This window comes from Pogonomyrmex barbatus, unplaced genomic scaffold (assembly GCF_055798465.1).
Source record: "Pogonomyrmex barbatus isolate J1 unplaced genomic scaffold, ASM5579846v1 scaffold14, whole genome shotgun sequence".
Taxonomy (NCBI): Eukaryota; Metazoa; Arthropoda; class Insecta; order Hymenoptera; family Formicidae; genus Pogonomyrmex; species Pogonomyrmex barbatus.
In genome coordinates, this window is record NW_028297110.1 from 4,884,518 (window position 1) to 4,911,506 (window position 26,989).

General features: G+C 35.7%; 3 protein-coding genes across 14 annotated transcripts; 1 reads left to right on the forward strand and 2 right to left on the reverse strand.

Moving 5' to 3' along the window:
- Positions 1–92: 92 nt before the first annotated feature.
- LOC105430767 (arylalkylamine N-acetyltransferase 1) lies at positions 93–3,097 on the reverse strand. Of its 2 annotated transcripts, XM_089073222.1 has the most exons (4): positions 2,767–3,097; positions 1,940–2,220; positions 1,440–1,538; positions 93–931 (listed from the first exon to the last, which is right to left on the reverse strand). In XM_089073222.1, the coding sequence occupies exons 2-4, from the start codon at positions 2,198–2,200 to the stop codon at positions 551–553; spliced, it is 741 nt and encodes a 246-aa protein (XP_088929348.1). In that variant the 5' UTR covers positions 2,201–2,220; positions 2,767–3,097; the 3' UTR covers positions 93–550. The 2 variants fall into 2 exon arrangements, with proteins under 2 accessions (XP_088929348.1, XP_011642768.2); XM_011644466.3 differs by having other exon boundaries at positions 1,940–3,097.
- A 557-nt stretch (positions 3,098–3,654) lies between these two features.
- Positions 3,655–10,874, reverse strand: LOC105430768 (arylalkylamine N-acetyltransferase 1). Of its 2 annotated transcripts, none has more exons than XM_011644468.3 (3): positions 10,733–10,874; positions 5,528–5,816; positions 3,655–5,266 (listed from the first exon to the last, which is right to left on the reverse strand). In XM_011644468.3, the coding sequence occupies exons 2-3, from the start codon at positions 5,798–5,800 to the stop codon at positions 4,772–4,774; spliced, it is 768 nt and encodes a 255-aa protein (XP_011642770.2). In that variant the 5' UTR covers positions 5,801–5,816; positions 10,733–10,874; the 3' UTR covers positions 3,655–4,771. The 2 variants fall into 2 exon arrangements, with proteins under 2 accessions (XP_011642770.2, XP_011642769.2); XM_011644467.3 differs by lacking the exon at positions 10,733–10,874 and adding an exon at positions 6,786–6,932.
- A 292-nt stretch (positions 10,875–11,166) lies between these two features.
- On the forward strand, positions 11,167–24,316 carry Alh (coiled coil domain containing protein Alhambra). 10 transcript variants are annotated; one of them, XR_016138445.1, is made up of 15 exons: positions 11,167–12,373; positions 12,456–12,535; positions 12,685–12,849; positions 12,973–13,170; positions 13,424–14,116; positions 15,270–15,601; positions 16,841–17,296; positions 17,370–17,553; positions 17,850–18,054; positions 18,316–18,468; positions 18,552–18,813; positions 18,889–19,017; positions 19,095–19,391; positions 19,980–20,025; positions 20,312–24,316. XR_016138445.1 is itself a non-coding variant. In XM_089073214.1 (15 exons), exons 1-13 carry the CDS (start codon positions 12,265–12,267, stop codon positions 19,222–19,224), a joined length of 3,096 nt encoding a protein of 1,031 aa, XP_088929340.1. In that variant the 5' UTR covers positions 11,167–12,264; the 3' UTR covers positions 19,225–19,226; positions 19,980–20,025; positions 20,312–24,316. The 10 variants fall into 10 exon arrangements, 7 of the variants coding, with proteins under 7 accessions (XP_088929340.1, XP_088929338.1, XP_088929339.1 ...); XR_016138444.1 differs by having other exon boundaries at positions 19,095–19,226; positions 19,308–19,391; positions 19,980–24,316; XM_089073214.1 differs by having other exon boundaries at positions 19,095–19,226.
- Positions 24,317–26,989: the final 2,673 nt, after the last annotated feature.

Genomic DNA, 26,989 nt, shown 5'->3' on the forward strand with positions numbered 1-26,989 from the left:
CACACTGTAAAAAAGTGTGTAAAATTATGTGAGCAACAAACATAAAAATTATATTTATAATGGAAATGTATACGAGAGATAACGAAGAGATAACAATTTTTATACTTCTATCTATTTGTGCAATTTTACATATTCAGAAGAAATGAGTTATACAAAAGAATGAACAATGTTTTTAAAATTACCATTTGAAAGACAATTTTCAATACATTTTTAACAAAGTGGTGAACACAGTAGCGTTGTTTCCGCTACTTAATGCATAGATATAATAAATATCTTACAATCCACAGTATCGATTATTCAGCAGCTAATTTCAATGCTAGCTTGTTAAATTGATTAATGTGCTCATATGTAACGTTACTATTTATATCATTTTGTATAATATAACATTATATCAACAGTATTATGACGTGCTGCCAATTATTCTTCCGCAACACGTGCTACATAACTAAACTGTAACCTTTCTCTATTTCTTCATATTTAATGTTTTAGACATCGCTCTTATTTTGATATAAAAGCGAACGATTTATGTAAAAAAAAAAAAGTGACGTCATCAGAGCTTACGAGCGACTAACTTGGCCGTCTTGTGCAGATGACCTATTCTGTCAGACATCTTCTTGCCACCGCGTACGTAATCTTCATATCGTACCTCGACAAGCGTTTCGAAGTTCAGCTTGTCCATGATTCGTTGGCTGAATGTCGAAGCGGCGACGGCGAAGACCACTTCCGGTCGCACGTGCTCGTTGACGATTTCGTCGGTTACGCAGATCTGCTTCAATTTCCTGGCGCACAATCCTCGTGCGACCTCGAGACTTTTTTCGGTGATCTCCAGACCGATCCCGCGGTCCTGACACTCCGGATGCGTGCCTATGTAGAAGATTTCCATGGCACCCCGTGCATTATATTTCTGGAAGACGTCTACTCGCGATTCTATCTGATAACGAAAGCAATGTGAATCAGCATTATTGGCGAGCGATAAGCTCGCTCGAATCTGCTGCATGCAGTTCTTAGATTAAGCAATTAAAAGTGATTTTCTGGATTGGATTTTTCAGAAAAAGCGAGAGAAAAAAAGAGTGCGTTTTTTTTCCAACCATACATTTTATAAAGAATTTTATAAAGAAGATGAACTAAATTTTTATTATATTTTTTTCTGTGATTTAAAATTTTAGGAATATCAAAAGTGAAGAAATTAATGTTTTAGAGCGAATATTTCAAATTCGATTGATAATACGAAAGAAGAATCGAGAACGGTAACGAAAAGTCCTTCAAATAAAACGTGCAAACCTTTAGAAGATTAATTAATAGTACAGGCAGGAATCGCGATAGCTGCGAAACTTATCGTTATTTGCGAAAGAATTTTATGAGGTAAAAGGAAAACTAGAGCACTTTTATTGACATTGTTGATTGCAGCCCGTATAAAATGATATAAATCACAAACTCACGTCGTCGATGAATTCAATCAGATCCCGGCACGAGCGATGCTTGATGTTATTTTCTACAAAAAATGCAAAAGGGTCCGTTTCCTCGGGCTGAGGTGGTGTCTGAAAATATAAATAAAATTCCTTCGAAGATCAATATAAATCGGCAATTAATTTTCTTTCTCATTTTCAATCATCTTTTGCATTTATTGTTTACAGAGCAAAAAGTGAAACGGAATATCTTCTTTATCTAATCGTCTTTAAAAACGCCGATATTTTCTATAATACTTCAATCACTTCTGAATAATTGAAAGACCTCGATAAATCTACCAATCTATGAATTAATCAAAATTGACGCGAATCGTTAATACGCAAAAGCGGACGGAATTGTGATGACAATTTGTTTACCAGACGATCGTCATCAAAGATAAAATCTGCGATGTGTGCCAGAAATAAAGAAACGATGACTCGTATCGATTATTTATAATCGGTGTTCAAGGCCGCGCGTAATTTTTAATACTTGCACACAACTTGTTGAACGCCACGGCGACTACTCGATCCGATCGATCGATCGCGATCACCGTGCAGCCATCCTTAATGACCTCCTTGAAGACCAGTTGCATCTCTTCGGAGGCGCCGAAATCCTCGTACATGCCCACACCGATCGCGATGCACTCCTGCCGCATGGAAAGCTGTTGCACGATCAGGGCATCCTCAATTCTGTCGTCGGTGAGGAGCCTGAACTCGATGGCGCCCGTGCGATCGGTCCCGAGGCAGACAGGCATGATGCGTCCTGGGGATTCGTCTGGAAGAAACGCTACGGCATCGCTATAGCTGATCGATACACGCGCAAGTTTATCACATCCGTCTTGCGCATCCTGTACCGCTCTCTTTTTCTCCTATCAAGCGCGTATCGAATTCGACGAGCGCGAGAAACGGAAAGAGATTATTTAATCGAATTTGCTTCTTGACGCTTCTGAAGAAAGAAGCGGATTCTTAAATCAAGCTTTTATCGCGCGCGTAATTTTTTTGAGTATAAACAATTTAATTTGGGACATTTGCCGGTTGCTAATTAAAAGATAGAAGTAGAAATTGTAAAAGAAAAAAAATCGTTACAGAAATATATCTGCAGACTAAGCGTTTCACTATTACACTTTTTTATAATGTTCAACTATTCCAACTTGTGACAGATTTTGCAACTCCTGAAACGCACGTTTGATATGGTATATATATATTTCCTATATTAATTTTTCTACAGAGGGGAGATTTAAACTGGGAACGGTCACGAAAGGAACGCAAGCGAAGCGAAACTTTACTCTTTGAAGCACCAGACGAAAGTGTGCGATCTTACCGAGTCGAGATTCGCGAGTGGTAGCTTCTGCCAGCGGAACGCTGGGGTATTGTCGGGAGATAAAAGCTGCATCGCGAGCTCCTCATTGTACATATCCCGTTTGATTATCAGACTATCACACTATTGTAACGGCACGCAGCGTTTGATAACCGGCCAGGTTGTGCCGGATTATTCGAGTCGCTAAAAACTGACGCGTTGATTTCCTCGTTATCGTTATCACAGTACAATCACTCTACTATAGATATAATAAAATGCGTAGAAAATGTTACGTCTTATCTACCGCTGATAGATTTCATCTTCGTGAAAATGGAAATGCGATACGAGGTCCCAATTATATGAGATCTGATCTATGAAACTTCTCTGAAATACGCATCTGATTCGTATTCTGTTTAACTGACAGTTATGATCTTCGCAGCATTTACATAACAATCGCTGCTTTCGTAAGTGAAGGATAAAGCCCGCTTTGTACGATCTATAATTTGTCAGACATTACATCAGCAGTCTATTTATAATTTTATTTTGATACTTTAAATAATTTTAATATTTTTAAAAATACACGTTTTATATATATATATATATATACACATATAATATTTAATTTTATAAAATTTAATTAAATGTTTTAAAATATGTATATTGAAATATTTTATAAATAGAATGCTAAACTAATTTTATATATATATATATAAAATATTCTGTTTTTTTAAACGATACTTGTATTACATAAAATGAAATTCCTGAATTGTAACAAATAGATCATTTAAAAGCTTTAGAAAAGTGCTTCGCTAAAACAATATTATTTATTAACTACGCAAATAATAATTATTAATTAAACATCTCATTTAATAATAATTGTTTAATTGAAAAAAAGAAAAAGGAAGAGCAAAATTATTGAGAGAAACCTCTTTTTATTTAACAGATTCATCAAATATTTGAACAATCAACAGTGTATTTTATCTTTAATGAATAATATTGCGCAACTTCATAAGCTTGATATTATGTGATTTCGATAAGTACATATAATAGTAAAATAGTAAAACTTTATACAATACATTATATAATATTATAGGAAATGATCAATTTTATTCAATCATTATTGCCATCACGTGTGAGTGAAATATCCGCGATAACCAACATATTATTCTTCACATTTGATTACATTACTGCATGTGATGTTACAGTATATATATATATATATATATATCTGTTGATGACAGATTTGATAATTACATTATTATTATTATTTGATTATTATTATTCGAATAATGTCAACATGTCATGTTATTTCCGCCGTGATGCATTTATATGCAAATATCGAAAAGCGATATATTTCAATTACATATAATATGCATAATATCATTTCTTTCAGTCATTGTCAGTACAATTGTTTCTTACATATATCAAAAAATGTTGTCTTCTAATTCTCTGAAATTCTTTATTAAATTAAACGCGTGTTTATCATTTATAAAATAAAACATAATGTAATATTAAGATACAAAAAGATTATTAGACATATCTAATCTTTATTTGTCTTTTTATAAAAATATCTTTCGATCTTTTCAATTCACATTTTCCTTATCATAAAATTTTTACTCTAGAAAAACATCATTATCGTAAACGAATTTATAAGAAAAAAATATTCTCTATAGAAATAGACACTAGATAATATTAGAAACTTTTGGTGTATAATAATATCTGACTGAAAACTGACTTGTTAGTAATAAAAAATGAGCAAACTACATTCCAACATTGTTTTACGCGTTTCATGAATAATAAATACAAGATAAATCTTTAATATATTACACAAGAGAACTGTGTCCGTATCGCTATAATTTTCTTTCTGCAATGCACAACCTAATTTGACTGACTTGAAATATTATTTTATTTTATATCTAAGAGATTATATCCCATTAGCGCTAAAAGAATATATATTCTTTCTAAATACGATAAAATGCAGAGCAAAAATTTTGTTTCTTGTGCATGAAACTATTCGTGCAATTGTCATCTATATTGTGAGTCTCTTGGCCATCAAGTAACACTGTTGGTGGACCGGGTCTATTTTCTCGCTGTACTTCTTCCCGTTGATTTCGAACTCATCGAACGAGACTTCCAATAGCAGGTCAAAGTGCAGTTTTCTCATGATTCGATAGGAGTAATTGGATGTCGGGATACAGGAAAGCAAAGCAGGTACTGCATCGGCGTTTGTCATCTCGTCGCTGCCGTGTATCGTCACGGGTGTCTTCACATTTTTACCGCGTCTTAATTCTTTACCGAGCTCCAACGATGAAATTGTCAACAACTCGCCTATTCTTCGTTTGCCGTGATCGGGCAGAGTCGCCAAGAACATGAGCTCAAGGATACAATTGACGTTATAATGCTTAAAGAGATTAACTCGTGCATCCATGTTTATCATGAAGTCCACCAGAGCCTTCGATGATTTGTACTTGCAGTTTTCGCTGAAACATTCGAAGTAGTTCTTCTCGGAGCTGCCATTGAACAGCTAAAAAATTGAAAAATTTGGTCTGATGAAATACTCGATATAACAATACAAATGCATGCAGAGCTTTAGCGTTATTATTAAGATTACGTTATGATTATTAGAAAATAATATATACATAGTAGATAATCTTATCAATATTAAATATACAGTAAAATAAAAAATTGAAAATATACATAAAAATATACAATACGTAGTAGACAATCTTTATCTTAATCTTTTCAATATTTTCTGAAAGTATAGAAGAGAAAATTGTTCCCTCACTTGAATTTTATTGAAAGCGACACCGACAACTTCGTTAGTGGTGATGTCGACGGCTACCACGCTAACGCCATCTTTAGCCGCGAACAAACAGAGCTCCTCGAGTTCTTCGGGTGCTCCCGGTTCAGACTTCAAGTCCACGGCTACGGATATGGGCTCGTAAAGGAAGAAACTTTTCCGTATAACATTGAGGGCGCCCTCCAGAGTCTCGTTCGTCAAGGACTCGAATTCTATCCGACCGTCCTCCGTCGAGCCCCAGGGCCGATAAGAGGGCATCCTTTTGCGCGATTTGCTAGAAAACATCAGTAGTGATCCTGATTATATCGTGATCGTTTCAAGGGACAAAATTCAAAACGAAACTTTCTAAAATCGCAAATTGTCTCAAATAAATCAACGACGTCGCAAATTAATGAAGCATATATACTATCATATTTCTTACATTTCTTAGGTTATCTATTTCTTCTTCTTCGAATTATGAAAATGTTTAAAAAAAAAATTGTTATGAAGAAAAACTTTCAAATTAAATATTATCTATATAATGTTATCTTTTTAATTATCAAAACTTCTTAACTTGTTTTCCTAAAAATTGCCACTGTTAATCTTAACGAGAATGCGATTAAGTTTCTCGTAAAAAACAAGCGTCGTTTATTTGATTATCAGAATATTATATTATACGCTTTTTACTCAATGACCCTATCGAGCGAAATTATGTCATAACATAAGTACATTGACATTTACTTAAACATGCCTACTGATTATATCGCAGTTTTTATCAGCAATGACAAAAAATGTTATAAATAACTTTTGGAATGTGATTTATATTATAAACATATTTTGAATGTGAGTAAACATATTTTGAATGTGAGTAAACATATTTTGAATGTGATTAAACATATTTTGAATGTGATACAGCGGTTGTGTATCTCAATAAGCATCAATATTCGAGGAGATAATTCTGATAATGATAATTTATTTTATAACAATTAAATACTTTCTCCTTTTCATAAAATCCACATATAAAGAAAATAAAATTTGTGTACAGTCTATAATGTCATATTCGGATAATTCTAGAATATTCGGAAAAGCTCTAGAAAGAATTGCACTGAAAAATTTTTCAATTATAATCGAAGCATGGTTGCAAATGTCCTTTTAGATGCCATCTTTTAAACGTAGAAGACAATGTAAATTTAATTAAATTAAACTCGTTTCTTCAACGCAGTGTTCGTCGCTTTAAACTACAATAAATATCACAAAATACTACCTCATTTTGACGGAGATGACGGAAAGATCCTAACACGATGACTGTTCGTCTGGCACTGAGCGATTCATCGATAAACACGCTCGTTGAGATCTTGGATCCAGTCGATAACGACAGGACTGGACTTAGCTTTAAACGTGACGCTCAAAATATCGGGACAAATATGGCGACACGAATTGGAATATTTATAAAATAAATAAATGCATAAAGATACATTGTAAATGCATAAGGATAATTGGTAGCGAAAATGCAACACGAATAAAGAATGAATTTTGCGAGTACTTTCACGAATATTAAGAAGCTTCCAAGGCGCCCGTAGATAATTACGCTCCTGATGATTGATATTGCCTAATATGCCTACAGTGATAGCGCGCAAACACGCCGCAATGTAATGCAATGACATCTTCGCTCTTCGAGAGGCTCCGCTTTTCCTCACCGCGTTTACAGCCGCAGTCAATTCGTACGTATATGTTTATGCAAAGATTTTTATAGTCGACTCCGATTATTCCGGACATTGACTTCTGAACTTTGTTTATTAAGTATATATGTATCATGTACATATGTAATCTACATCGCAGCGCACAAAAACGCGACGGATATCATCCGAATTGTCATTTGGTAGAATCATTTTATAACGTACAAAAAAATATTATTTAAGTAAATAATATTTTTTTTCCCGGTTCTCTTGAACTTGATTCCATATTTTATAGGAAACTCGTAATGTGTACACATAAAAATACACAGTGTTCTAAAATTATCCGTTTTTTTCTTTCAAACCATAACTTTATTAATAATTAACGGCGGTTCTATCAAATAAAGTGTATAATTAATTTGAAAGTCATATCAATAGAAATATTTTCTGTAAACTTTACATTTCTATGTAATAATTATTAATAAAGTTATGATTCGTAGGAAAAAAACGAATAATTTTGGAACTCTGTATGTGTGAAAAATGCACTTTCACTCGTGACGTATTTATATAATTATACAAGGATGCGTAAAAAGTGTTTAAGCAAAATTAATTATCCGTGAATTGCACATTAATAAAAAAAATTATAAAAACTTTTTTATAAAATCTTTTTGTGTAGTTTTGATATTAAGAATTGCTGAAAAACATTTAATTTAATTAAATGTTATTTGAAGTCGTTCGAATAAAACATGAGATCTTTATTTTAGCTTGGCTTATATATATTTATTTTTACAGATTGAATCTCTCTTTAATCTCAATTTAATTTACTCTTTTTTTAATTTAATTTTCAGAATTAAATAAAGATAAGATAAAAATAAGAACCGAGATTAAAATTAATCTACTAAGTTAATCTAGTAAAAGTAAACATTAATAGTGAATTTTGATTAGGCTATCTATGTACATAATCCTCATCTATTAACTAACTTTAACAAAATATCTTCATTAATTGTTTATCAAAGATAAGGAAAATAAAAAGATACAGGAATTAAAAAGTCACCATTAGAAAAAAAGACATTTACGGATATTTTCGTATTTATCATGTACTTTTTCATTAATGCAATTAATGCAGTTAAATTTTCTTGTCATAATACTTCGCTCTAAGGAAAAGTATATATATATTTTGTTATAATGTCTCATAGTCTTCTAAAAATTGATATCTTTAACAACCACAAATAAGGCAGTATCACGCATTTTATCTCGTTTTTTGCATCATAATTTGTACTTTTAAAAGGCAGAACAGAGTAACGTGTTTCTTTCAAAACGCAGCGAGCAATTTGTTGAATGAAAATCAACATTTTGTAAACAGATGCAGCAATCATTTGTCTCGCAATATTAATAATTTTATAGGTACTCTCTTATACGCAAATAAATATACATATAAATTATTTCTAATATCAGCAACAGGTGGACACGAAACGGTGATCGCTCATGCAAAAGTGTCACGTATTCCCATTCATATTGTTTTGTATGTAGCAATTCGTACAATTATGCAAGGCCACAAGGGAGAACACACGCAATGGATATATTTAGATTTACACCCGTGACAGCCGTCGACGAGCTCTCTCGTCGTCACTCGACGGTCGTGATTTCTGCTGCGTCCGCGAAATTCGATCATGAAATGATCATGTTTTATTGTGTTACTCATTATCTGGTGACTAATTCGGTCGTGAATGGTCTTCCTCAGGAATCGAAGATTTGGAACAAAGGCGATTCCGCGAGAGTGGATCCTCGAAAATGGATATCTCTCAGGAAGAAGTGATTTTGTATCTCACAAATGATTAAACACAATTACTATTTACAAAATTATTACAACCAAATTATATTAAATTTTATAAAATAAATAAATATAAAAATTTTCAAGTGATGTCGAATAAAATCTTGTGGCTAATAATAATAATTTTATCGAGCGTAAAATTCAATTTTGATGGTTAAAAATTTTAATATAATTTATATTATAATTATAATTATAATTATATTTATATTTATAATTTTAAATTTTAATTCGTTAATTTTTGTAATTATTTACGAGTATTGCACGCACATATCAGTCGATAATTACTTCTCAAAATAAATATTGACTGTGAAAAGTTCTGTAACGTTAAGTGAGATGTCAGATGTCCAATGTCGCATAGGAAACTGTATCTATTTGGTCTCTGAAGGCTTCGTTGGAATTTAAAACGTCTCAATAGGATGGACGATTTTCTGAAAATGTCACATTTGTGACTTCCTTATGTCAACATTTCCTCAGTTAGTTCAAATCACATCTGATGTCCTCAGAGATTAAACTATGCGACGAGTAACATGCTCATCCGGAGATTTTTTAAATATTACTCATCGATTTTCAATTCGCTTACCTCCATCGATGCAATAATACGAGCAATTCTCTTCCAGATTTAGTTTAAAATATATGCGTTGTTAATCGTCAAAATTCAAGATTTTTCCTCCGTAGCTTTACTGACATCCATTTCTATCAATGTAAATTAATTTTAATTTCAGTTTAAATTTATTCTTTACCTTTCTCTAAGTTTTCACGTTAGAAAAACAAGAAAAGCAAGTTAATCCGTGATTAAAGTTAATCTACAGTTGAGTAGAAATGGACATAAGAGCTCATTCCGTCGAGTCGCACGAAGAATGGGATTACGAAATCACGTGTCCGGTTGAAGCTCTCGAGTTTCGGTTTGGCACAGAAAATACACTCGCGTTACGAAACGATAGCGTCGCCGATATAAATTTCGCGATGCTCCCGTGGCCGTATGTCAGTCGAAGATGTGTCGATAGTTGAAGACGATGTAAACCACGCGCGATGTAAACCATGTGGCAGAAGAAGATAAATGGAAAACTAAATCTGTTCTTGTTTTTCGCACACTACATTGATTCCGGAAAATCTATATTGATTTTTTTTTCTCCAAGAAGATACTATATCTATAGATATGGAATACTGTTTTTTATCTAGAAAAGTGATAGTTTTCTTTGCTACAAGATATTGATAAATGACGGTAATCAGCATCAATATAATCGGTATCGAGAAAAGAATAGGATTCATAAACAACTCGTTTCAACTCAAAAAATTCAACTCGTTTTACTAAAGCTTTATTCAAATCGAGTTTAATGTATTAGTATTAAAATCTCTCCATCAAAAACACGTTCAATGCAAGGACAAATATAAAACAATGTATATAATTTAAAAAGAGAGATTTTAATACAATTACTTTGTATAAACGCTTTTAAATAAATATATTTTTATTAGATTCTTTGCATTATTTTTTGTTGATATTTATACTTAATTTATTGTTTGGAGATTTAATAATTTCAAACGTACTTGATCGATGCACGTATGTTTGATCGATGTTTATATATGGATTTATACGATTATAATTTACATACATATATTATAAAATATACATAAATATATGTATAATATACACGAAATTGAACATAATCATGTTTTTTTAGATACAATAAAAGTATTCTAATTACTTACGAGGAGACTGGGAAAAATCCCGAACGTGAAGATCCTATCGTCGATTGTCACGAACTGTCACTTCTTCGCCAATAACAAACCGTTCTGCGAGACATGCGATATCTCGATAAAGAATACCTTTATTGCACACTCACTGTAACATTTTTAGCGCAACTAGAATAATCTCGCTCTTATTTATTAGCTATTATCGGGAATCCCTCAATCTCGCTTGAGTATCCCCAGGATTTTAAATCTCATGCTGCACTCGTAGGGGTCTTCCCCTTATCAACTATCCGAAATGGTAATCGCTAACTTCAGTATTGCTTCAATTGTTTCAAGTCCTTGATTGCGCTACATTGCTATGTGAAATGTTCCTATAAGTTGCACTCTTCCATTGGTCAATTATAATGCGAAACTGACCTGTTTGTTCCAACCTGCATTTTGACGGTCAATCAAACGCTGATTAACTTAATCGCACGGCGATTAGCTTGTCAATATTTATAATTATAATAACATGGATAAGATTATTAAAGAAATGGCAGAAGAGGAAGAAAACGTGGAAATAAATAAATAACAAATACAGTTTTATTATGAAGTTTGATTATGAAAATAATCGAACAATATACATTTCATGCATTGTCCAAGAAGGACTTGATATATATACATATTTACAAATTTAAATTTGACATACGATTTAAAAATGGCGGTACATACGTAACACACCGTAGGTCCTATTCTTGAAACATATCGCATACGAAAATCCTATAATATGTGTTACATATACTATAGAATTTTCGTGTACGTATATTTCGAGAATAGGGTCCCGGGTCCAATGAACGCATTCCTGTAGACGGAACGCTAGGTCCGCGATCGCGAAATGCGAATGCGCTCAGTTGCGGATCGCGTCGGCCGTGCGCACGCGTGAGTCGCGCGCGACAAGCAAAAATAAGATGGCCGACCGACGAAGTAAATAGAGCGCCGTCGTAAATAACACAAGCCGTCCGAGCACGTTTTTAGCGTGGGCCGCCTAACATTCGCACGTGTGTTCGCGCGACTTACGGCCGGTCGGCGTTTTCGGCTGATCCCGCGGCGTCCGCTCGACGACGGCGCCGCTCACCGCGTGCCTCCGCCGTGCGAAAACGCGCGCGCGTGCCCGCACGCACGTAGCACGCTTGCTTCCTCCCTCGGCCGTCCGTTCGCTCACACTCGACTCGTGTTTCGTCGGTCCTCCCGCTCCCGGAAGAAACAAGGCGCTCCGGTTTCTCCCTCGCTGCCGTGACGCGACGACGCGCGTGCATCGCGCGCCGCGCGTAGTCCGAATCTTACCGAGGGTGACGAGGGCACGCGGCGGTGGCGGGACCCCACCGAGAGAAAGAAAGAGGAGAGAGGCCATCAACGGAGCCTCCTACCGCCGCGGAGACGTCGCGTCATCGTCAGAATGCGATCGTGCGACACGCACGACACGAGCCACTTCGCACCACGTAGCCGATGCCCGCGGTCCGTCGCCTAGCTCCTCATGCTAGTCTCGTCTTCCGAATTGCTTGGGGCACAGCATGAAGGAGATGCTCGGAGGGTGCTGCGTGTGTTCTGACGAGAGGGGTTGGACAGAGAATCCACTGGTCTATTGCGATGGACAAGGTTGCACTGTTGCTGTACACCAAGGTATCTGTTTCTCTTGTGAAACAATTGGACTTTCTTACAAAGCGATTTACTGTATGAGTAACGAATGTCATTGTTTTTGCAGCGTGCTATGGCATCGTCACTGTACCAACAGGCCCATGGTATTGCAGGAAATGCGAGTCGCAGGAACGCAGTGCTCGAGTGGTATGAAGAGTTATTTCTTTGTTTTTTACTTACTTAATAATACCTTTCTGCTTTTGTGATGAGATAATATTCATTTCTATCAATATATAAGATTAACTATAATAACTATAATGTTATTAAAGTTTATTATATTGCTAATTTTTAAATAGCGCTGTGAATTATGTCCGAGTCGGGATGGAGCCCTTAAAAGGACAGACCAAGCTGGTTGGGCGCACGTCGTGTGCGCTCTCTATATTCCAGAAGTTCGATTTGGTAACGTGACTACGATGGAGCCAATTATATTACAACTTATTCCTCCAGAAAGATTTAACAAGGTAATCATTTTGACAATTACTTGCTACAAAGTAAGATTGAGCTATAAATCAAGCGATTTGCTATGCTTGACGTCGCTCACATTTTACTATGCCTTGTATCATATAGAAATTTAATCATTTCAGACATGTTACATCTGTGAGGAACAAGGCAGAGGTAGTAGAGCTAATGTAGGAGCCTGCATGCAGTGTAATAAAACTGGCTGCAGGCAACAATTTCATGTCACTTGTGCACAGGCTCTGGGCTTGCTCTGTGAAGAAGCTGGCAATTATCTTGATAATGTTAAATATTGCGGTTACTGCCAACATCATTATTCAAAATTGGTGAATAATTTAGTATTGAACACATAGTGATACCATTATTTGTTTTGGATATTTTCTATTTTTATTATAGGGAAAATTTTTATTTTTCTGTTTATAAATGTCGGTGTCGTATATACTGAATAATAATTTCGAGAACAATTTTGAATACGGTTCTTTTACATAAGTTATTATTATTTAACATTATGCTGTCCAATTAGAGATTTAAGTAATGGAATATTAACGTTGTATGAAAAATAATGTGATCAATTTTTAGAAAAAGGGCGGTAATGTGAAGACGATACCACCATACAAGCCGATACCTGCCGACAACGGTTCGTCGGACTCGTCGCCGGAAAAAGAGGCGGAGACTCCGATAAAGTTGTCGAGCGGTAAGCGGAAGAGCTCGAGTTCCAAGTCCAGCGCAAGTTCTAAGAGTAAATCCAATGCTAGTCCCAGTTTAGAGATAAATGGCATCGCAGACGACAAGAGCGGTGGTAGTGGTCGCAATACGCCCAAAGATAATTCCACAAGTTCCAGCAAATTCACGACCTCTAACTTTGTCGAGACAATTGTTACACAATCGGAGAGCGTGTTCGGACATGAAGGTGGTGGCGGTACGGTTACTACCGTCGCCACAACAGCGGCTACTTCTGCAATGAAGACGAGCGCCGGCAATTCCAACGCGGCGCACAAGAACATCGGAGGCCAAGGGAAATCCAATTCATCGGCTTCCAACAAGACATCGAGCCATACCAGCAAGAAGCGAAAAACTGGAGCGCGTACGCCGACGGTGATAGGCAATGACAACTCGAATCAATCGGCTAGTTCGGAGGCTAGCGGTTCGGTCGTTATGGCAGTTAGCTCTATGGTGCAACAGACGGTTCCGAGTAATAATGTACAGCCGACAATCACTGAAGCCACTAGCTTAAGCACAACCACGGAACCGGAAAAGTCAAAGAAGGTAAAGGTCTGTCATTGAATTACATTTTAAATTTAAAAATTGATATTTTTTATGAACTTTTATTCATACTTTACTATTTGCAATAAGTGGTTTGAGACAAACAATTTTAATGATTAGAATGCTATGCGTAAAAGAATGTAAATTAATACGTTACATTATGAATTTTATTGTACTTCCTAAATATAATTAATATTTCTTCATAAATATATGATAATAGCTAATTTGAACGTATTTTGAGATATTTCCAATATTCATATTTATAATACTAAATGTATAGTTACTTATATTTACTTTTGACTATATTTACTTTTGACAATATTCATATTTATAATACTAAATGTATATTTACTTATATTTACTTTTGAGTTTGAATGATGTTTTAATGCCTTGAAGATAAATTTAATGGGATGAATTTAAACAAGTTGAAAAATAACATTCATTTAAAATATATTTTTAGAATATAATTGAAATTTTATATTAAACTTGTAAGTTATGAATTTTAAACTCATATGTCTGCAATATCACATACATACATACATATGTATATAAACAGTATTTATATACGTAAAAATAAGACAAATTCGCTTGACTTATTATAAGTGATAATAATAAATCGGAAAACATTTGAGTGATTGGTTATGAGGATTAAATTTCTGAATAAATTGTAATAGTTATATCTTAAATTAAGAGAAAATTTGACATTTAAATGCAATAGCTGAATCTAAACGAAAAAAATACGCAAATCTAAACTTCGAAAGAAAGCAATTTAGTAAAAATAAGTATCAATACAATGAATAGTCCAAAAAAAGCAATTAATTTAATAAAAACGAAAGTCGTTTCAACGAATAATTCGGAAAAAGTAAATAATTCAGCAAAAAACAGTTTTAATAAATAATAAAAACAAGAATTGTTATAATGAATAATATGAATATCGAAAAATCAATTAATTTAACGAGCCATTTTGATAAAAAGAATGACTGTGAATATTAAGAATACGATTGCAAAAGTGATCAGACACAGGTATCACGCTGCTCATTTTATCTTGGTCGTTTCTTACAACACACCTACAGCAAAATCATTAATCTATTAGAGAGATAAATCTAGTCATAAGGATAGAAGGCGATGTAGATAATAACGTTTTATCTCTCTTCTATTATAGATGAAAGTCGACAGCCCGATTCAATCGTCATCGAGCACGCCGGTCGCTACGGAGGCAACTACCACACCTGTGATAATGTCAGTGACGCAGTCGCAGCCCACGGTCGTCACCCAGTCCCCGACAACTACGTCGAACAGTATCGTTGTTTCCGTACCGTTGACCGCCACCTCGCTCGCCAACACTGTCCAGAGTGTGGTAACCAGCGCACCGACGATGTACCAGCAGGTGCAGCAGAGCATAATCACCACGGTGGCCAGTACCGAGCCACGAACGAGCGCTATACCGAACACTGAGAGATTCGTTGCTGAGGAAGCACCGGTAAAACGATCTCGGTAAGTCCTCTTGGACTTGACATTTCTTTAAAAAAAAAAAAAAAAAAAAAAAAATGCAGGTGGAGATAACGAACAGGTGTGTAAAGGCACAGGTTGCATTGATTATATATTTATTGTAAATATAAAATTACATTGTACGAGGTTCTGTCGCAAGAAAAAAGAATCTCAATGATAAGATTACATTTGGTCAATTAAAGTTTAAGTAAGAGTACAGTAAAATTAAAAAAAGTAAAAAAAAAAAGAAACATTTGTCTTCCTCTTTCTGTTTGTCTTTGATTTCAATCAACGTGAGTGTTGTGTTAATAAAGAAATCCGTGCGACGGTATAAAACACGAAAATGCTCCGCGAGGTGCTTCGAGTTTTCGTGCAGGTGCCAAGTGCCGCGCACCGCGCGTTCAAAATGGCGGGCGCGATTGGTAAACAAGGTGGCCAAGATTTTAACCTCTTCTCCACGCCGGGATCGGGCGTTCGCCTCCGGGGTGCCTGTCTGACCTGATCGACCCTGGGGACGTCGAGCGGGAGTGCCATCGGGAGGAACGTAGTTACGCCGAGCGCGGCGGAGGCGGACGCGGGACGATTCGGCGAGTCACGAGTGTGACGGAAGATGGAGTGTGTTTATGACAGTGGTGTGTCTATGTATTGAGCACGACAGTTTATTCGGGGTCATTCGACGAACGAACACGAATGCATAACGTGCGCGCGCGCGCTGCATAATAATTGCATCGCGAAATTGTTGCGACATCGCGACGTGTTTGTGTGTGAATATCGTAGCGAATATTGCAATATCACAGTGTCGCGCTGTAACCTCGGCGGGACGAAGAGGGAGTGGGAGAGGAAACATTGCCCGGTGTCGTGCGGCGGCACCGTAACTACGTTGACGTACTCGAGCCGCGGGTTGTCGCGAACGAGAGATATTGAGGTTATGTTTGTTTTTTCCTCGGCGAGGCGCCTCACGGGCAACGAACGGCGGAAGGGTGTAACGTGACATTGTGAATGGCACCCCGTCGTGACGGCTCGCCTCAGCGTGCGTTGACCTTACACTTCGTTAAATCGTTTGGGAATTGGGTTTCCCAACGGGATGATCTCTGGCCGTATGTTGAAGTAATAACGGTTCTTTTTTTCTTATTGTCACGCTGTTGGCTAGTCATTGACTGATCAATAAAGCAAAACAATGCTAGTTATATAAAATAATTTGATGTTTTGTATCTTATACTAACTGCGACATGTATTAACTTTCAGTTCCCAGTCGTCGGACAAACAAGAGAAGCCTCGCAAACCGAAGCGCGGCTCGTCCAACAGCCAAACGTTACTACCGCAATCGCAATCAACAATTCCATCGGTCGTAACTTCTGTATCCAGCACCGCAGTCGTGACGACGTCTAAAAGAGGCGCAAGAAATAATCATCAAACGCCTCCACCTGCCGCCACCGTGGCCCCGGTACCATCCATTATTCAAGGTCCTGCATCGGCTACTGTTGGACACTTCAGTAGTGTCAGTGCAGGTACAGGTTCTGCGAATATTATGGGACCGATTGTCAAAGAGTCACCGCCTAGTAGTCCTGGATCAGAATGTATGAGTAGTAGCACGGGAAAACGAAAGAGAAAAACTGCTGTGTCTACACCTGTCCCATCCACATCGACTACACCTACTGGTTTTGCTAACACCACGATAAAGGAAGAGAATAATGTGAAACTGTAAGATTTGCAGATGAGACAACACGAGAAAACATACAAATACAATAAGATAATCTGAATAATTATTTCTTAGGTTTCAAAATGGTGTCAGTGCACCGCACATGTTAGGGAATCAGCTGAATCCTACTTCGACCATGGCGCAAAAAATGTCAGATACGCTCTCGCAGGAACTCGAGGCACATTCTATTTTTACAGAGGCGAGTAACACAAATACGAACTTGATTGGACCGCAGCTGCACAGTCGAGTAATAGCATCTGTACGTAAAAAAATCAAATTGTTATATTAAATATAAATATTCAAGTTAAACATCAATTTTATTAACTGTGTAAAATAAATTCAAAATTTTTATTATATTATTTCAAATATTTAAATAATTAAAAAAAGAAGTTTTTTAAACAGATTTATGTGAATTTAAGAAAAATATCGTATTGTTATTAAAATCTAAACAACTGAAATTCGTTATTATATAAAGCAAATTCAAAAATTTTTATTAAATTATTAAATTATTAAATTATATTTTTTAAATAATTAAAGAAGTTTATTTTTTTTAAGCAGATACGATCTAGCCAGCCAGGCGCACCGCCTACTTCATTCTCTTCAGTTTTTTCTACGAACGGTAGTAATGCGAGTTTTAGTACAGCCAGTAACAGTGGGAGCTTAGGTAGTGGAGCGATCCCGCAGACACTGGATCAACTCTTAGAGAGACAATGGGAACAGGGAAGTCAATTTTTAATGGAACAGGCCCAACATTTTGATAGTGAGTATATAGCAAGATAAAAATGTGCTTAAAGTTGCATGAATTACAATAGCAAAAAAAAAATCAATGTTTCTCACTTTTCGCAATGTTTCATCAAGGAAAACTGTATGCCATGCTTTACTTTTGTCTCATAAAAAGCTTTTTAACTTTAAATTGATAACTTTTCTAATGATATACAATATCGCTTTGGTCTTCAAAAAAAAGCATTTGATGTTGATTGTTGAGAACGTGAACCAGCAACATTATCAAAATCTGTTGCAGTTGCATCCCTACTTTCCTGCCTACATCAATTGAGAGCTGAGAACCTTAGGCTAGAGGAACATGTAAGTAATCTCGTGCAAAGGAGAGACCACTTGTTGGCTGTGAATGCTAGACTTGCTATTCCGTTGACAACTCAGCCTAGTTCACATCCAGGTTAGTTAGACAACGTTATGATATCTTCCATGTTTCGTTCACGAACAGACAACACATGTAACGTATTTTTCTATTGTTTCTAGTGAATAATATACATCCAACCGTGAATCCGTCTCATTCTAACGTTTCACATTCAGAAGTGCCACCCGGCGCTCCGGCATCGGTACCTAGAGTGAGTCGTGAACCACGAGTGAATAACACATACATGCCGCACTCCAGTTCCGGTAGCCATCCGACGACGTTAGAAAATGGTTTGCCGCCGGATCCTTCCCCGCCTGCGGCGGCTTCTCTCGCTCAGTATCACCGAGGATCATTAGTAGCGCCGCAACCCAGCCCAACAATAAGGTAACGTATCTATCCTCCGCTGGATATCGCTGATACAATCGTTTCAAATTTTTTCATTCTTGCAATGAAATGTAGGCATAGTCCGGCCGGAGGTGGATACCTTCAGGGTCAATCAAGTAACATAGTGTCGCCGGCGCCGGCAAACACCTCCGGCGTCGTACGAAACTCATCCGTTACGCCAGATCCACTGCGTGGTGTACCGAGGTAAATAAATATGTCCTTGTCTATGTCTTTATTCTTTGTTACAAGCATAATTTGATATGTAACGTACTGATTGCCAGGTCGGCGTCACAATCGTCGAGCAATTACATGCCGTCGATGTATCAGCCCACCATGTCCAGTCTTACCAGTAACCAAGTGGGCGGAGTTCATAATCTCCACTCCCACGGACCACCGGGCAAACCCAGCTGAAGGTAGATACAAACTCGATGTGGTATAGACACGAGTCTTAATTATTAAAACGAGATTCGTTGCTACGTTATCGAACATCCAAGGATCCAACCTCACCAGCAAGAGAGACCTAACTGCGCTTCTTCGCGAGATAAACTGATACACGCTTTTCTACACCACATTTATCGGTAACCGTTTTCCTTACTCGATAAGGGATGTCACTTTAATAATGTCTATTGCAATTTACAGTGTACAGATATATATATATCTCGATTTATATCTTTGTATCTTTCGTAATGTATCTTAAAATTGTTACATATACATCAATCATATATGTATGTATATGTGTATGTATATATATATATATATATATATATACTGCTTTGTACACTGTATAAAGCTGAATATTTTGCACGTTTCTGATAACAATTTTATCATGGATCTCATTAAAACGCTATGTTCGGGTATACATCAAATCACTGTAGAATTTTTTTACTGCTCTCTGGTTTATTCTTGTTGAACTTTTATACGCACGACTTTGTGAGCTATACGTACATTGCAACTGTAAAAATATACTCAAGCTCAATTAGAATATATAATAATGTAAAAAAAAATGCAACTAAATACGAAGAAGCAGTTAGGAAGATTTGTCTCGCAGAATTCGATATAAAATAATCGTTTTTAAATTTTATTTAATTAAATTCTTATTTATAATTCTTTTCTTTTATCGCAACAATTAGACACGTTTGAGACATATTCTTTATCTCTCTTTGTAGGCATCATCATTGAACAGCAAATCCACAGATGTACAAATCTTAGATTGTAAGTTAACCTATCGCGTTAAATAGCAATAATACAATAGGTGTACATTCTAACGACGGTATAACTGCGCGTATTTCTGGTGGTGCAGCAAAAGAATTGAAATTTCGTAAGGAATTAAAGAAAAAATGGAGAATCATAAAAACACATAACCGAGAAATAAGAAGAGAAAATTGCCGATAATATTGATTTTGATAAATTTATTACATGCAATCCTATTACATACAAATGTTTTGTAAGAACTAAAATATGCTTCACCTATGCAATTTTTTTTCTTTTTTTTTTTTAGCGTACCACCGTTGAAATGTGCCGCAGCGCGTGAACTGTATGACAATGATGATATCGAGTGCAACCTATTTCAAAGCTAATTTAATGTAATATTCTAATCTTATATACACACGTAAAAAAAAAGGGGGAAAGTACCCGAATATGTACAAGACGAGCACTGCCTTTCGCCAACAAGAGCTGTGAAGTAGGTTGATTGCAATTCGACATTTTTTAACGAACGTACGATCGTTCCGTTTAACTTCATCTGCCGTCCCTTCATCTCGTTCCCTTCCATACAACTTCCTTTTTTGATTCTATAGTTTCCATATTCTTTATCGTTGTTATTCATAAATCCTCGTGGAATGTGAATAGAAGGATATATTGTGCCATCTTGTTTGACCTATAAAATCGGAAACAATATTTCTCTTTCTCTTAACGATCCATTTGTTAACAATTGTATTACTTACTTGATTATATATTAATATTGATGACAATGACTCCGTGGTCAATAGTATTATTGTTACTTTATGATACACATACAAGAAATAGACTTACAATTATATATATAAAACATAATTTTTACATCAAACTTTGGTATCAGTTAAAAAATAATTTACTGAACTAAATAATTCATCTATTAATTTATATAAATTTATATAAATGGTATAAATAATTCGTTTATTAAATTATTAATTAAGTAATTATAAATAAATAATACATCTATAAAAATTTTTTATTTTGACTTTGGAATAGGGTATTAAATTTATGTAGCTTGTAAAGATTTAAAAAAAAAAGATTACAAGGTTCATGATGATTTTTTTGTATATTTTTTTCATAACTTTATAACTTGTTATTTTTTGAAATCTTGATAATATATGTATTTGGAAGTCAAATTCGTTTATTCAAAATCTCCACAAAACATTTAATCCCATATTTAATCCCATTTTCTTCAAAGTCAAAAGCAAAAATTTTTTTGTAAATTAGTATAAAAGGTTATATCTAATTTATATATAAAGGAGAATCAACCACGAGAGTAATTGTAATGTTTCGAATTTTCAATATATATTTATACAACAATTTCAAGTTTTATTTTGCAAATTTTTTTTATTTTCTCGTAATCAGATTTCGCCACAAGATCGTGGTTGTAATATTACACATGGGCATAACAAGAAATTACACGCGGAAATAAATCTGAATTACGGCACAGATCTTGGTAATGCAAATACTTAAAAACTTGTGAATACTTGTGCGATACATATTATATATGTATATGTGTATGTATTGAAGTCGCGATACGCGCGAGTAATTCTGTAAGATATGGAACACACGATCATATAAGGAGGGATCTACGTTGCTTAAGAACGATGTAATATGCTTATACGTCGGAATTGAAATTAATTCGTTTCGCTGCGTTTCAAGAAAGTTAATGTTCGATTTTCTATTCGCACCATCATTGTCTATGATTTCCGAGAGCGCGCGTCGTGTGCAAATCGCAAAATCAAAAGTGCTAGACGGTACGATAGAACATTTTAGGAAATAAGACTCGGTAAGAAAATATAAGATATTCCGCTCAAAGGCTACGGTATATAATGAGAATGTAGCTCGTTTGTAAGTCGACGAAGAAATTTGCATGTGATACAAACAAATCACAAAGTGGCACGCAATGTAAAACGACAGTTGTAAGACAAGAGGGCAGAAGGATGATCGACGAATAATGATGCTGCGATTGGCATGAATACATAATTCGTGAATAATGTCTCTTCGTATCGTATTGAAATCATGAAAAACGATGGAGGAAAATATTCGCGTATGAACGAAAGAGAAAGAAAGAAACCGAAAGGAATACACTTACAGGACGATACGTTCCATGCTGTCGCTTTATTTTTGCACCGTGGTTACGAGCATAATACGAGATTTCTCAGCCTCGCAAGAAACTAGTTAAACGAATGAACTATATAAATATGATGTACGTATATGTTCGAATTTATCGTACAAAATTGAAATGTTCCCGAGACCACCTATCAGTGATCACGATATACTGCCTGTCGAGCGACGCGGAGAAGCTGCATTCGAAGGGTTTACAAAGGGAGCTAGAGGAATCGACTGATTGACATTTTACCGCATTGTGTTCTTTGTCGTAATCCGACGATGTGTTCTCTAAAATCGGCGATTTTTTTTTCCTCCTATTTTTTTATTTACAAGACACTAGATATAATGCGTTTTTTACGTAAAAGTATTAGCTCGCATCGACCCGAACACACGTTAGGGGTGGTTAAGGGATGAAATAGGATAAATAAGGGAATCGATTGTACTCGCGGCTAAATTTGTAAGTCCGACTAGCGATTAGAGACGGGATTTTTAAGCGAAAGAGAAACCTCTAATTAGGGCTCTAGACGTATAAATTGTGTACGATAAAAAGTAATATTGTATATTCGACGATAGAGCGAGGGTACGGGAAAAGGGAGGGGGAGGGGGGAGATACACATGAAAACACCAACCTACAGAATAGCTTATCATCACTCAGGGAGAATCAGTTTATTCAAAATTCTGCCGAGTTTTCCTTGTGGGCGTCGATTGTGCGCGTGAGTACGACATAAATGTCACAAATTGAATTGTTGAATCATTTGTGCATTCTTGAGAACCACGGATCACCGCGTTCATCGGCCGCGCCATTTTCTTTTTTGTTTTTATTTTTAATTTTTTTTTTTTAATGCAAATTAAATTACGATAAAATGTAAAATTTATAAATTTTTCTTTCGTTCTTGATTGATTACGAGGCGCCTTTTTTTCATGCTATTTTTTTTTTTCACATTTCAAGAAGATTCCCGCAAGTTAGTATTTTGCATGACAATCTAATCAATTTTTCGAGTATTCCTAAGGGATACTCCTCGACGTTCTCAAGAATGTATGAAAGATATTGAACTCCAATGCGTATTGCTCGTACTGATTTGGTGAATTTCATGATTGACGACCTTGTCGAAAGTTCGCTAGGATTTCTAAAAAAGAAAGAGAAGAAAAAAAGAACAAAAAAAAAAAGGAGAATTGCGTGATCTTGCGACACGACATCGCGTTTGTACTACTGAAGAGTATTTTATGCATTATCAATATAGTCGACTGTATTGTTAGGGGATATTATATTACGGTACGCGTGAGATAATTAGAGAAAATAAACGACGAGAAGGTAAACAATTGTACGATATCCTAGCAGAGAGACCGAAGCGGAAGAGAAAAGGGACAAAAAAGAAAATGGAAAAAAAAAAAAAGAGAGAAAACGAAGTCACAGAGCAGTACGATGATATTTTTTCACAGCTGATCGTGCCAAATTTTTTCAATCGAAAATCATTGAACTTCTCGATTCCTTAGGCGGCTTTCGTGTCGAAGCGTACGCGTAGAGAACTTAGAGAGAACCCGAGAGGCGATATCGCGAGACAAGAGAACTCTATTTGCACAGAACTCTATTTAGTCGTCGACACGGATAGGAGTTGACCGTCATCGTCATCGTCATCGTCATCGTCATCACGTGTGTATGTGTATGTGTGCGTATGTGAGTCGGTGAGGCTTTTCTTTCCCTTCGAGACTGCGAGCGTCGATCATTTCTTTTTTTCCCCCGTTTTATCGTCGCGTCCCCCGTCACTTTTGCCAGACGGTGCAAAGAAGGAATAGAAAAAAGAAAGGGGAAAAAAAAAACGGAAGCCGATCTGCGTTGGTTCTGCGTTTCTGTGTTCAAGTTCAATCTCCAACTGCCAGAGATACAAAGCGAAGCAATTGTGTTCCTAAACATCCGAGAATCGGACCCTCGCGACCGCGAGCGTCAAATTAATTTATTAGGTGATTTTCTGTTTTCGTATATCCAAAGCCTTCTCCGACGGCGTGGGGAAGATGAGAAATTCATCATTGACGGTCACATCGACGTAGCGATTGCGCGCATAGATTTTACTTTCGTAGATAAGGTCTAAGATCTAAGAGCGATGCGTTAAATCTTATGTAATGGACACTTTTACCAAATAAATTGTCACTTTCCGAGTAAGTTTTCACCGTGTTTCTGATCGTGTTTCCAGAATTCAGAAAGAAGCATCTTTTAGAGACCGTCCCTCCCATTTTCCTTCGCGCGACTTTTCACGTTTGCGTTTCGTTTAATTCCTGATTGTGGCTTTTGTGCAAAATATGTAAAACGGCGTATTAAAGCTAAAATTCACGCATTTTAAGTAAATATCTAATATAATTTATAAATATAAATGTGTAGTTATTTAGAAATTGTCGAATGAATACAAGGAAGAAATCATTATACAAGCATGCTTGAAAAACGCTGATTTAATAATCCGGTTCCGGAATATAATCTTGTTAATTTAATAATAATATGAAATATTCATAAATGGCAAATTGTTTTCACATATCCGGCTTAGATTATTGCTTATTGTTTACGTAATATTCATTTTATTAATTTATGTTATGGAATTAACATTTATACTGTATACTGTGGAATTAAGTCCATTTTCAATTAGACTGGACGCTTGGTATGATATATGCCTTTTTTCGCGTGGTATCGCTTGCTTTAAATTGTGCTCCATAAATTTTATAATTCGATCAATCAATATCTTTCTGACGTTATGTTGTATAAACTTATGGAAATGGAATCGTAATCTCAGAATAAAAATATACGGATTGATTTAAATGGACAAGAAAAATAGAACATATCATTCGGTTATTCGTTCTATCACAAGGGGTGACTTTGGCTCGCGATATTTTTCCGCTGAGGAAAACGTGAGGCTTCCTGGACTTTCTTATGCGCACAACAATCTAAAAACCGCGCGGACAATCCGCGGCGGCCTATCTCTCTCTTTCCCTTTCTCTCTCTCTCTCTCTTTCTCTCTCCGTGCGGCCAACGATCGTGGGAAATCTCACCTGCGACCTCGTCTCCGGCGAATCAATATTATACGAAAGCATGCGAGCAGACCGTGTCCCGTGGATAACGCCGAAGACGATTCTCTTGGCAAAGCGAAGAGAGAAAGCCGCGATCGCCTGTTGTCTTACCCGATTCGCGTCGCAAGCGAAATTATATATCATATTATGTAACAAGCAGTAATACTAATCTATGTAAGAGAGTTATAAATTTTTCGATTACACTTAATGATTATTTACACGAAGCCGAATAAACTCCAGCAACCCTCTATCTCTTCTCTCTTTCGTATGCTTATTTACCAAATAATTTGGTTGGAAATAATTATTTCCTATTTGATCGAAAATGATCCGAGAATAAAAGATCCATGATTAATATAAATTCAAATGATAATATTGAAAAAGAAAGTTAAGATAGATACAGTTTCACTTCAATTTTCTCGTACAATTATTTTATTATTAATATAACAATTACATCGTTTTTCCATCTCTTTGCATTTAATTATATAAAAGATATACAGAAAGAAAAGGGGTCTAGATTTTTTTAAATGGAAGCTGATAAATTTGTTTATATTTTGTAGAATTTTGACAATTATAAATTTTAACAATAATTCATGTTACATGTATCTATGTGCGTTCTCCCCCTGGTTCGGTGGAGAATCCATTGTTACGGCATTAAACGCATCACGGTACTGTCCTGTATAAAATACGAATAGGATTTCATTGAGAAGGTTACACACTATGAATTTTCACGCTGGATTTAACGGAACAGATTTTAGATTCTTATCATAACCGAATTTGCACCCGACGCGATTTTATCAATCGCGAGGGGAACCACGAATTTTGTTTTTTTTTTTTTTATTTTGAATATTGAGAGAATTAAACATTAAATCAATTTTCTCTAATTACTACATAATCATAAAATTCTTTGTTGAGGAATTAATTTATTTACGGTTATGATTAATTTATTGCATATTTTATAATGAAAATTTATTAACTAAGGGAGGTGAACGCAATATACAAATTTTATTTCTTACTTAATTTATTCTACATTATTAACTTCAACTTATTTTTTATGTAACATGTTACAGAAGATTTTGCTAATTTTATTTATTTTTATTTGATTATGCTAAATTTATGAGAAACATGAATGTTTATACTCGTAATACAAATTTGTTTTACAATCTCTATTTCTTAACACATTATAATTTTAGTCTGAGGTTTTTAGATTGTTTTATATTTTTCTTATTTTATGTACTTCTATGTTTTCTGTGTATTATAGAAATTTTAAAATTTTTCTGGTTTTCTGGAGAGCATTTATTCATTTTTTTTTTAATAATATCACTCTCTTGTCACTTCTCTCCCTTCAAAAAACGTGTCACTCGTCGCGATTGTGCCGGGGATTTATATTTATGATCGGGCTTAAATCTTTGGAGAGAGATAATTGGAATATAATAAAGCTCGCAGACGAGGGCGGAAAAAGATGCAAGCGCGAAAGCGAGCTCGAGAGACTTCAAGAGGGGCGACGGACATCTAGCAATCGTTCGGAGGGTGCAGCTGCCTAGGTATTTACGTGCCCCAATTTCACCCCCCCCCTCCCCGAGGGCGAGACGAGCCGCAGGGTGGATGGATGCTCTCTTTGACTCAACTCCGCATCACTTGAGTCTCACTCTCTCGAGTCTATCCCGACGTATGGGAGAAGGGGTATGTTTAACAAGTTCTGTACTTTACTTAGTATAAATTTCAGCATATGTAAATCGTGCGACGGAACATATGGATATTCGCAAATAATGCAAATTAAACT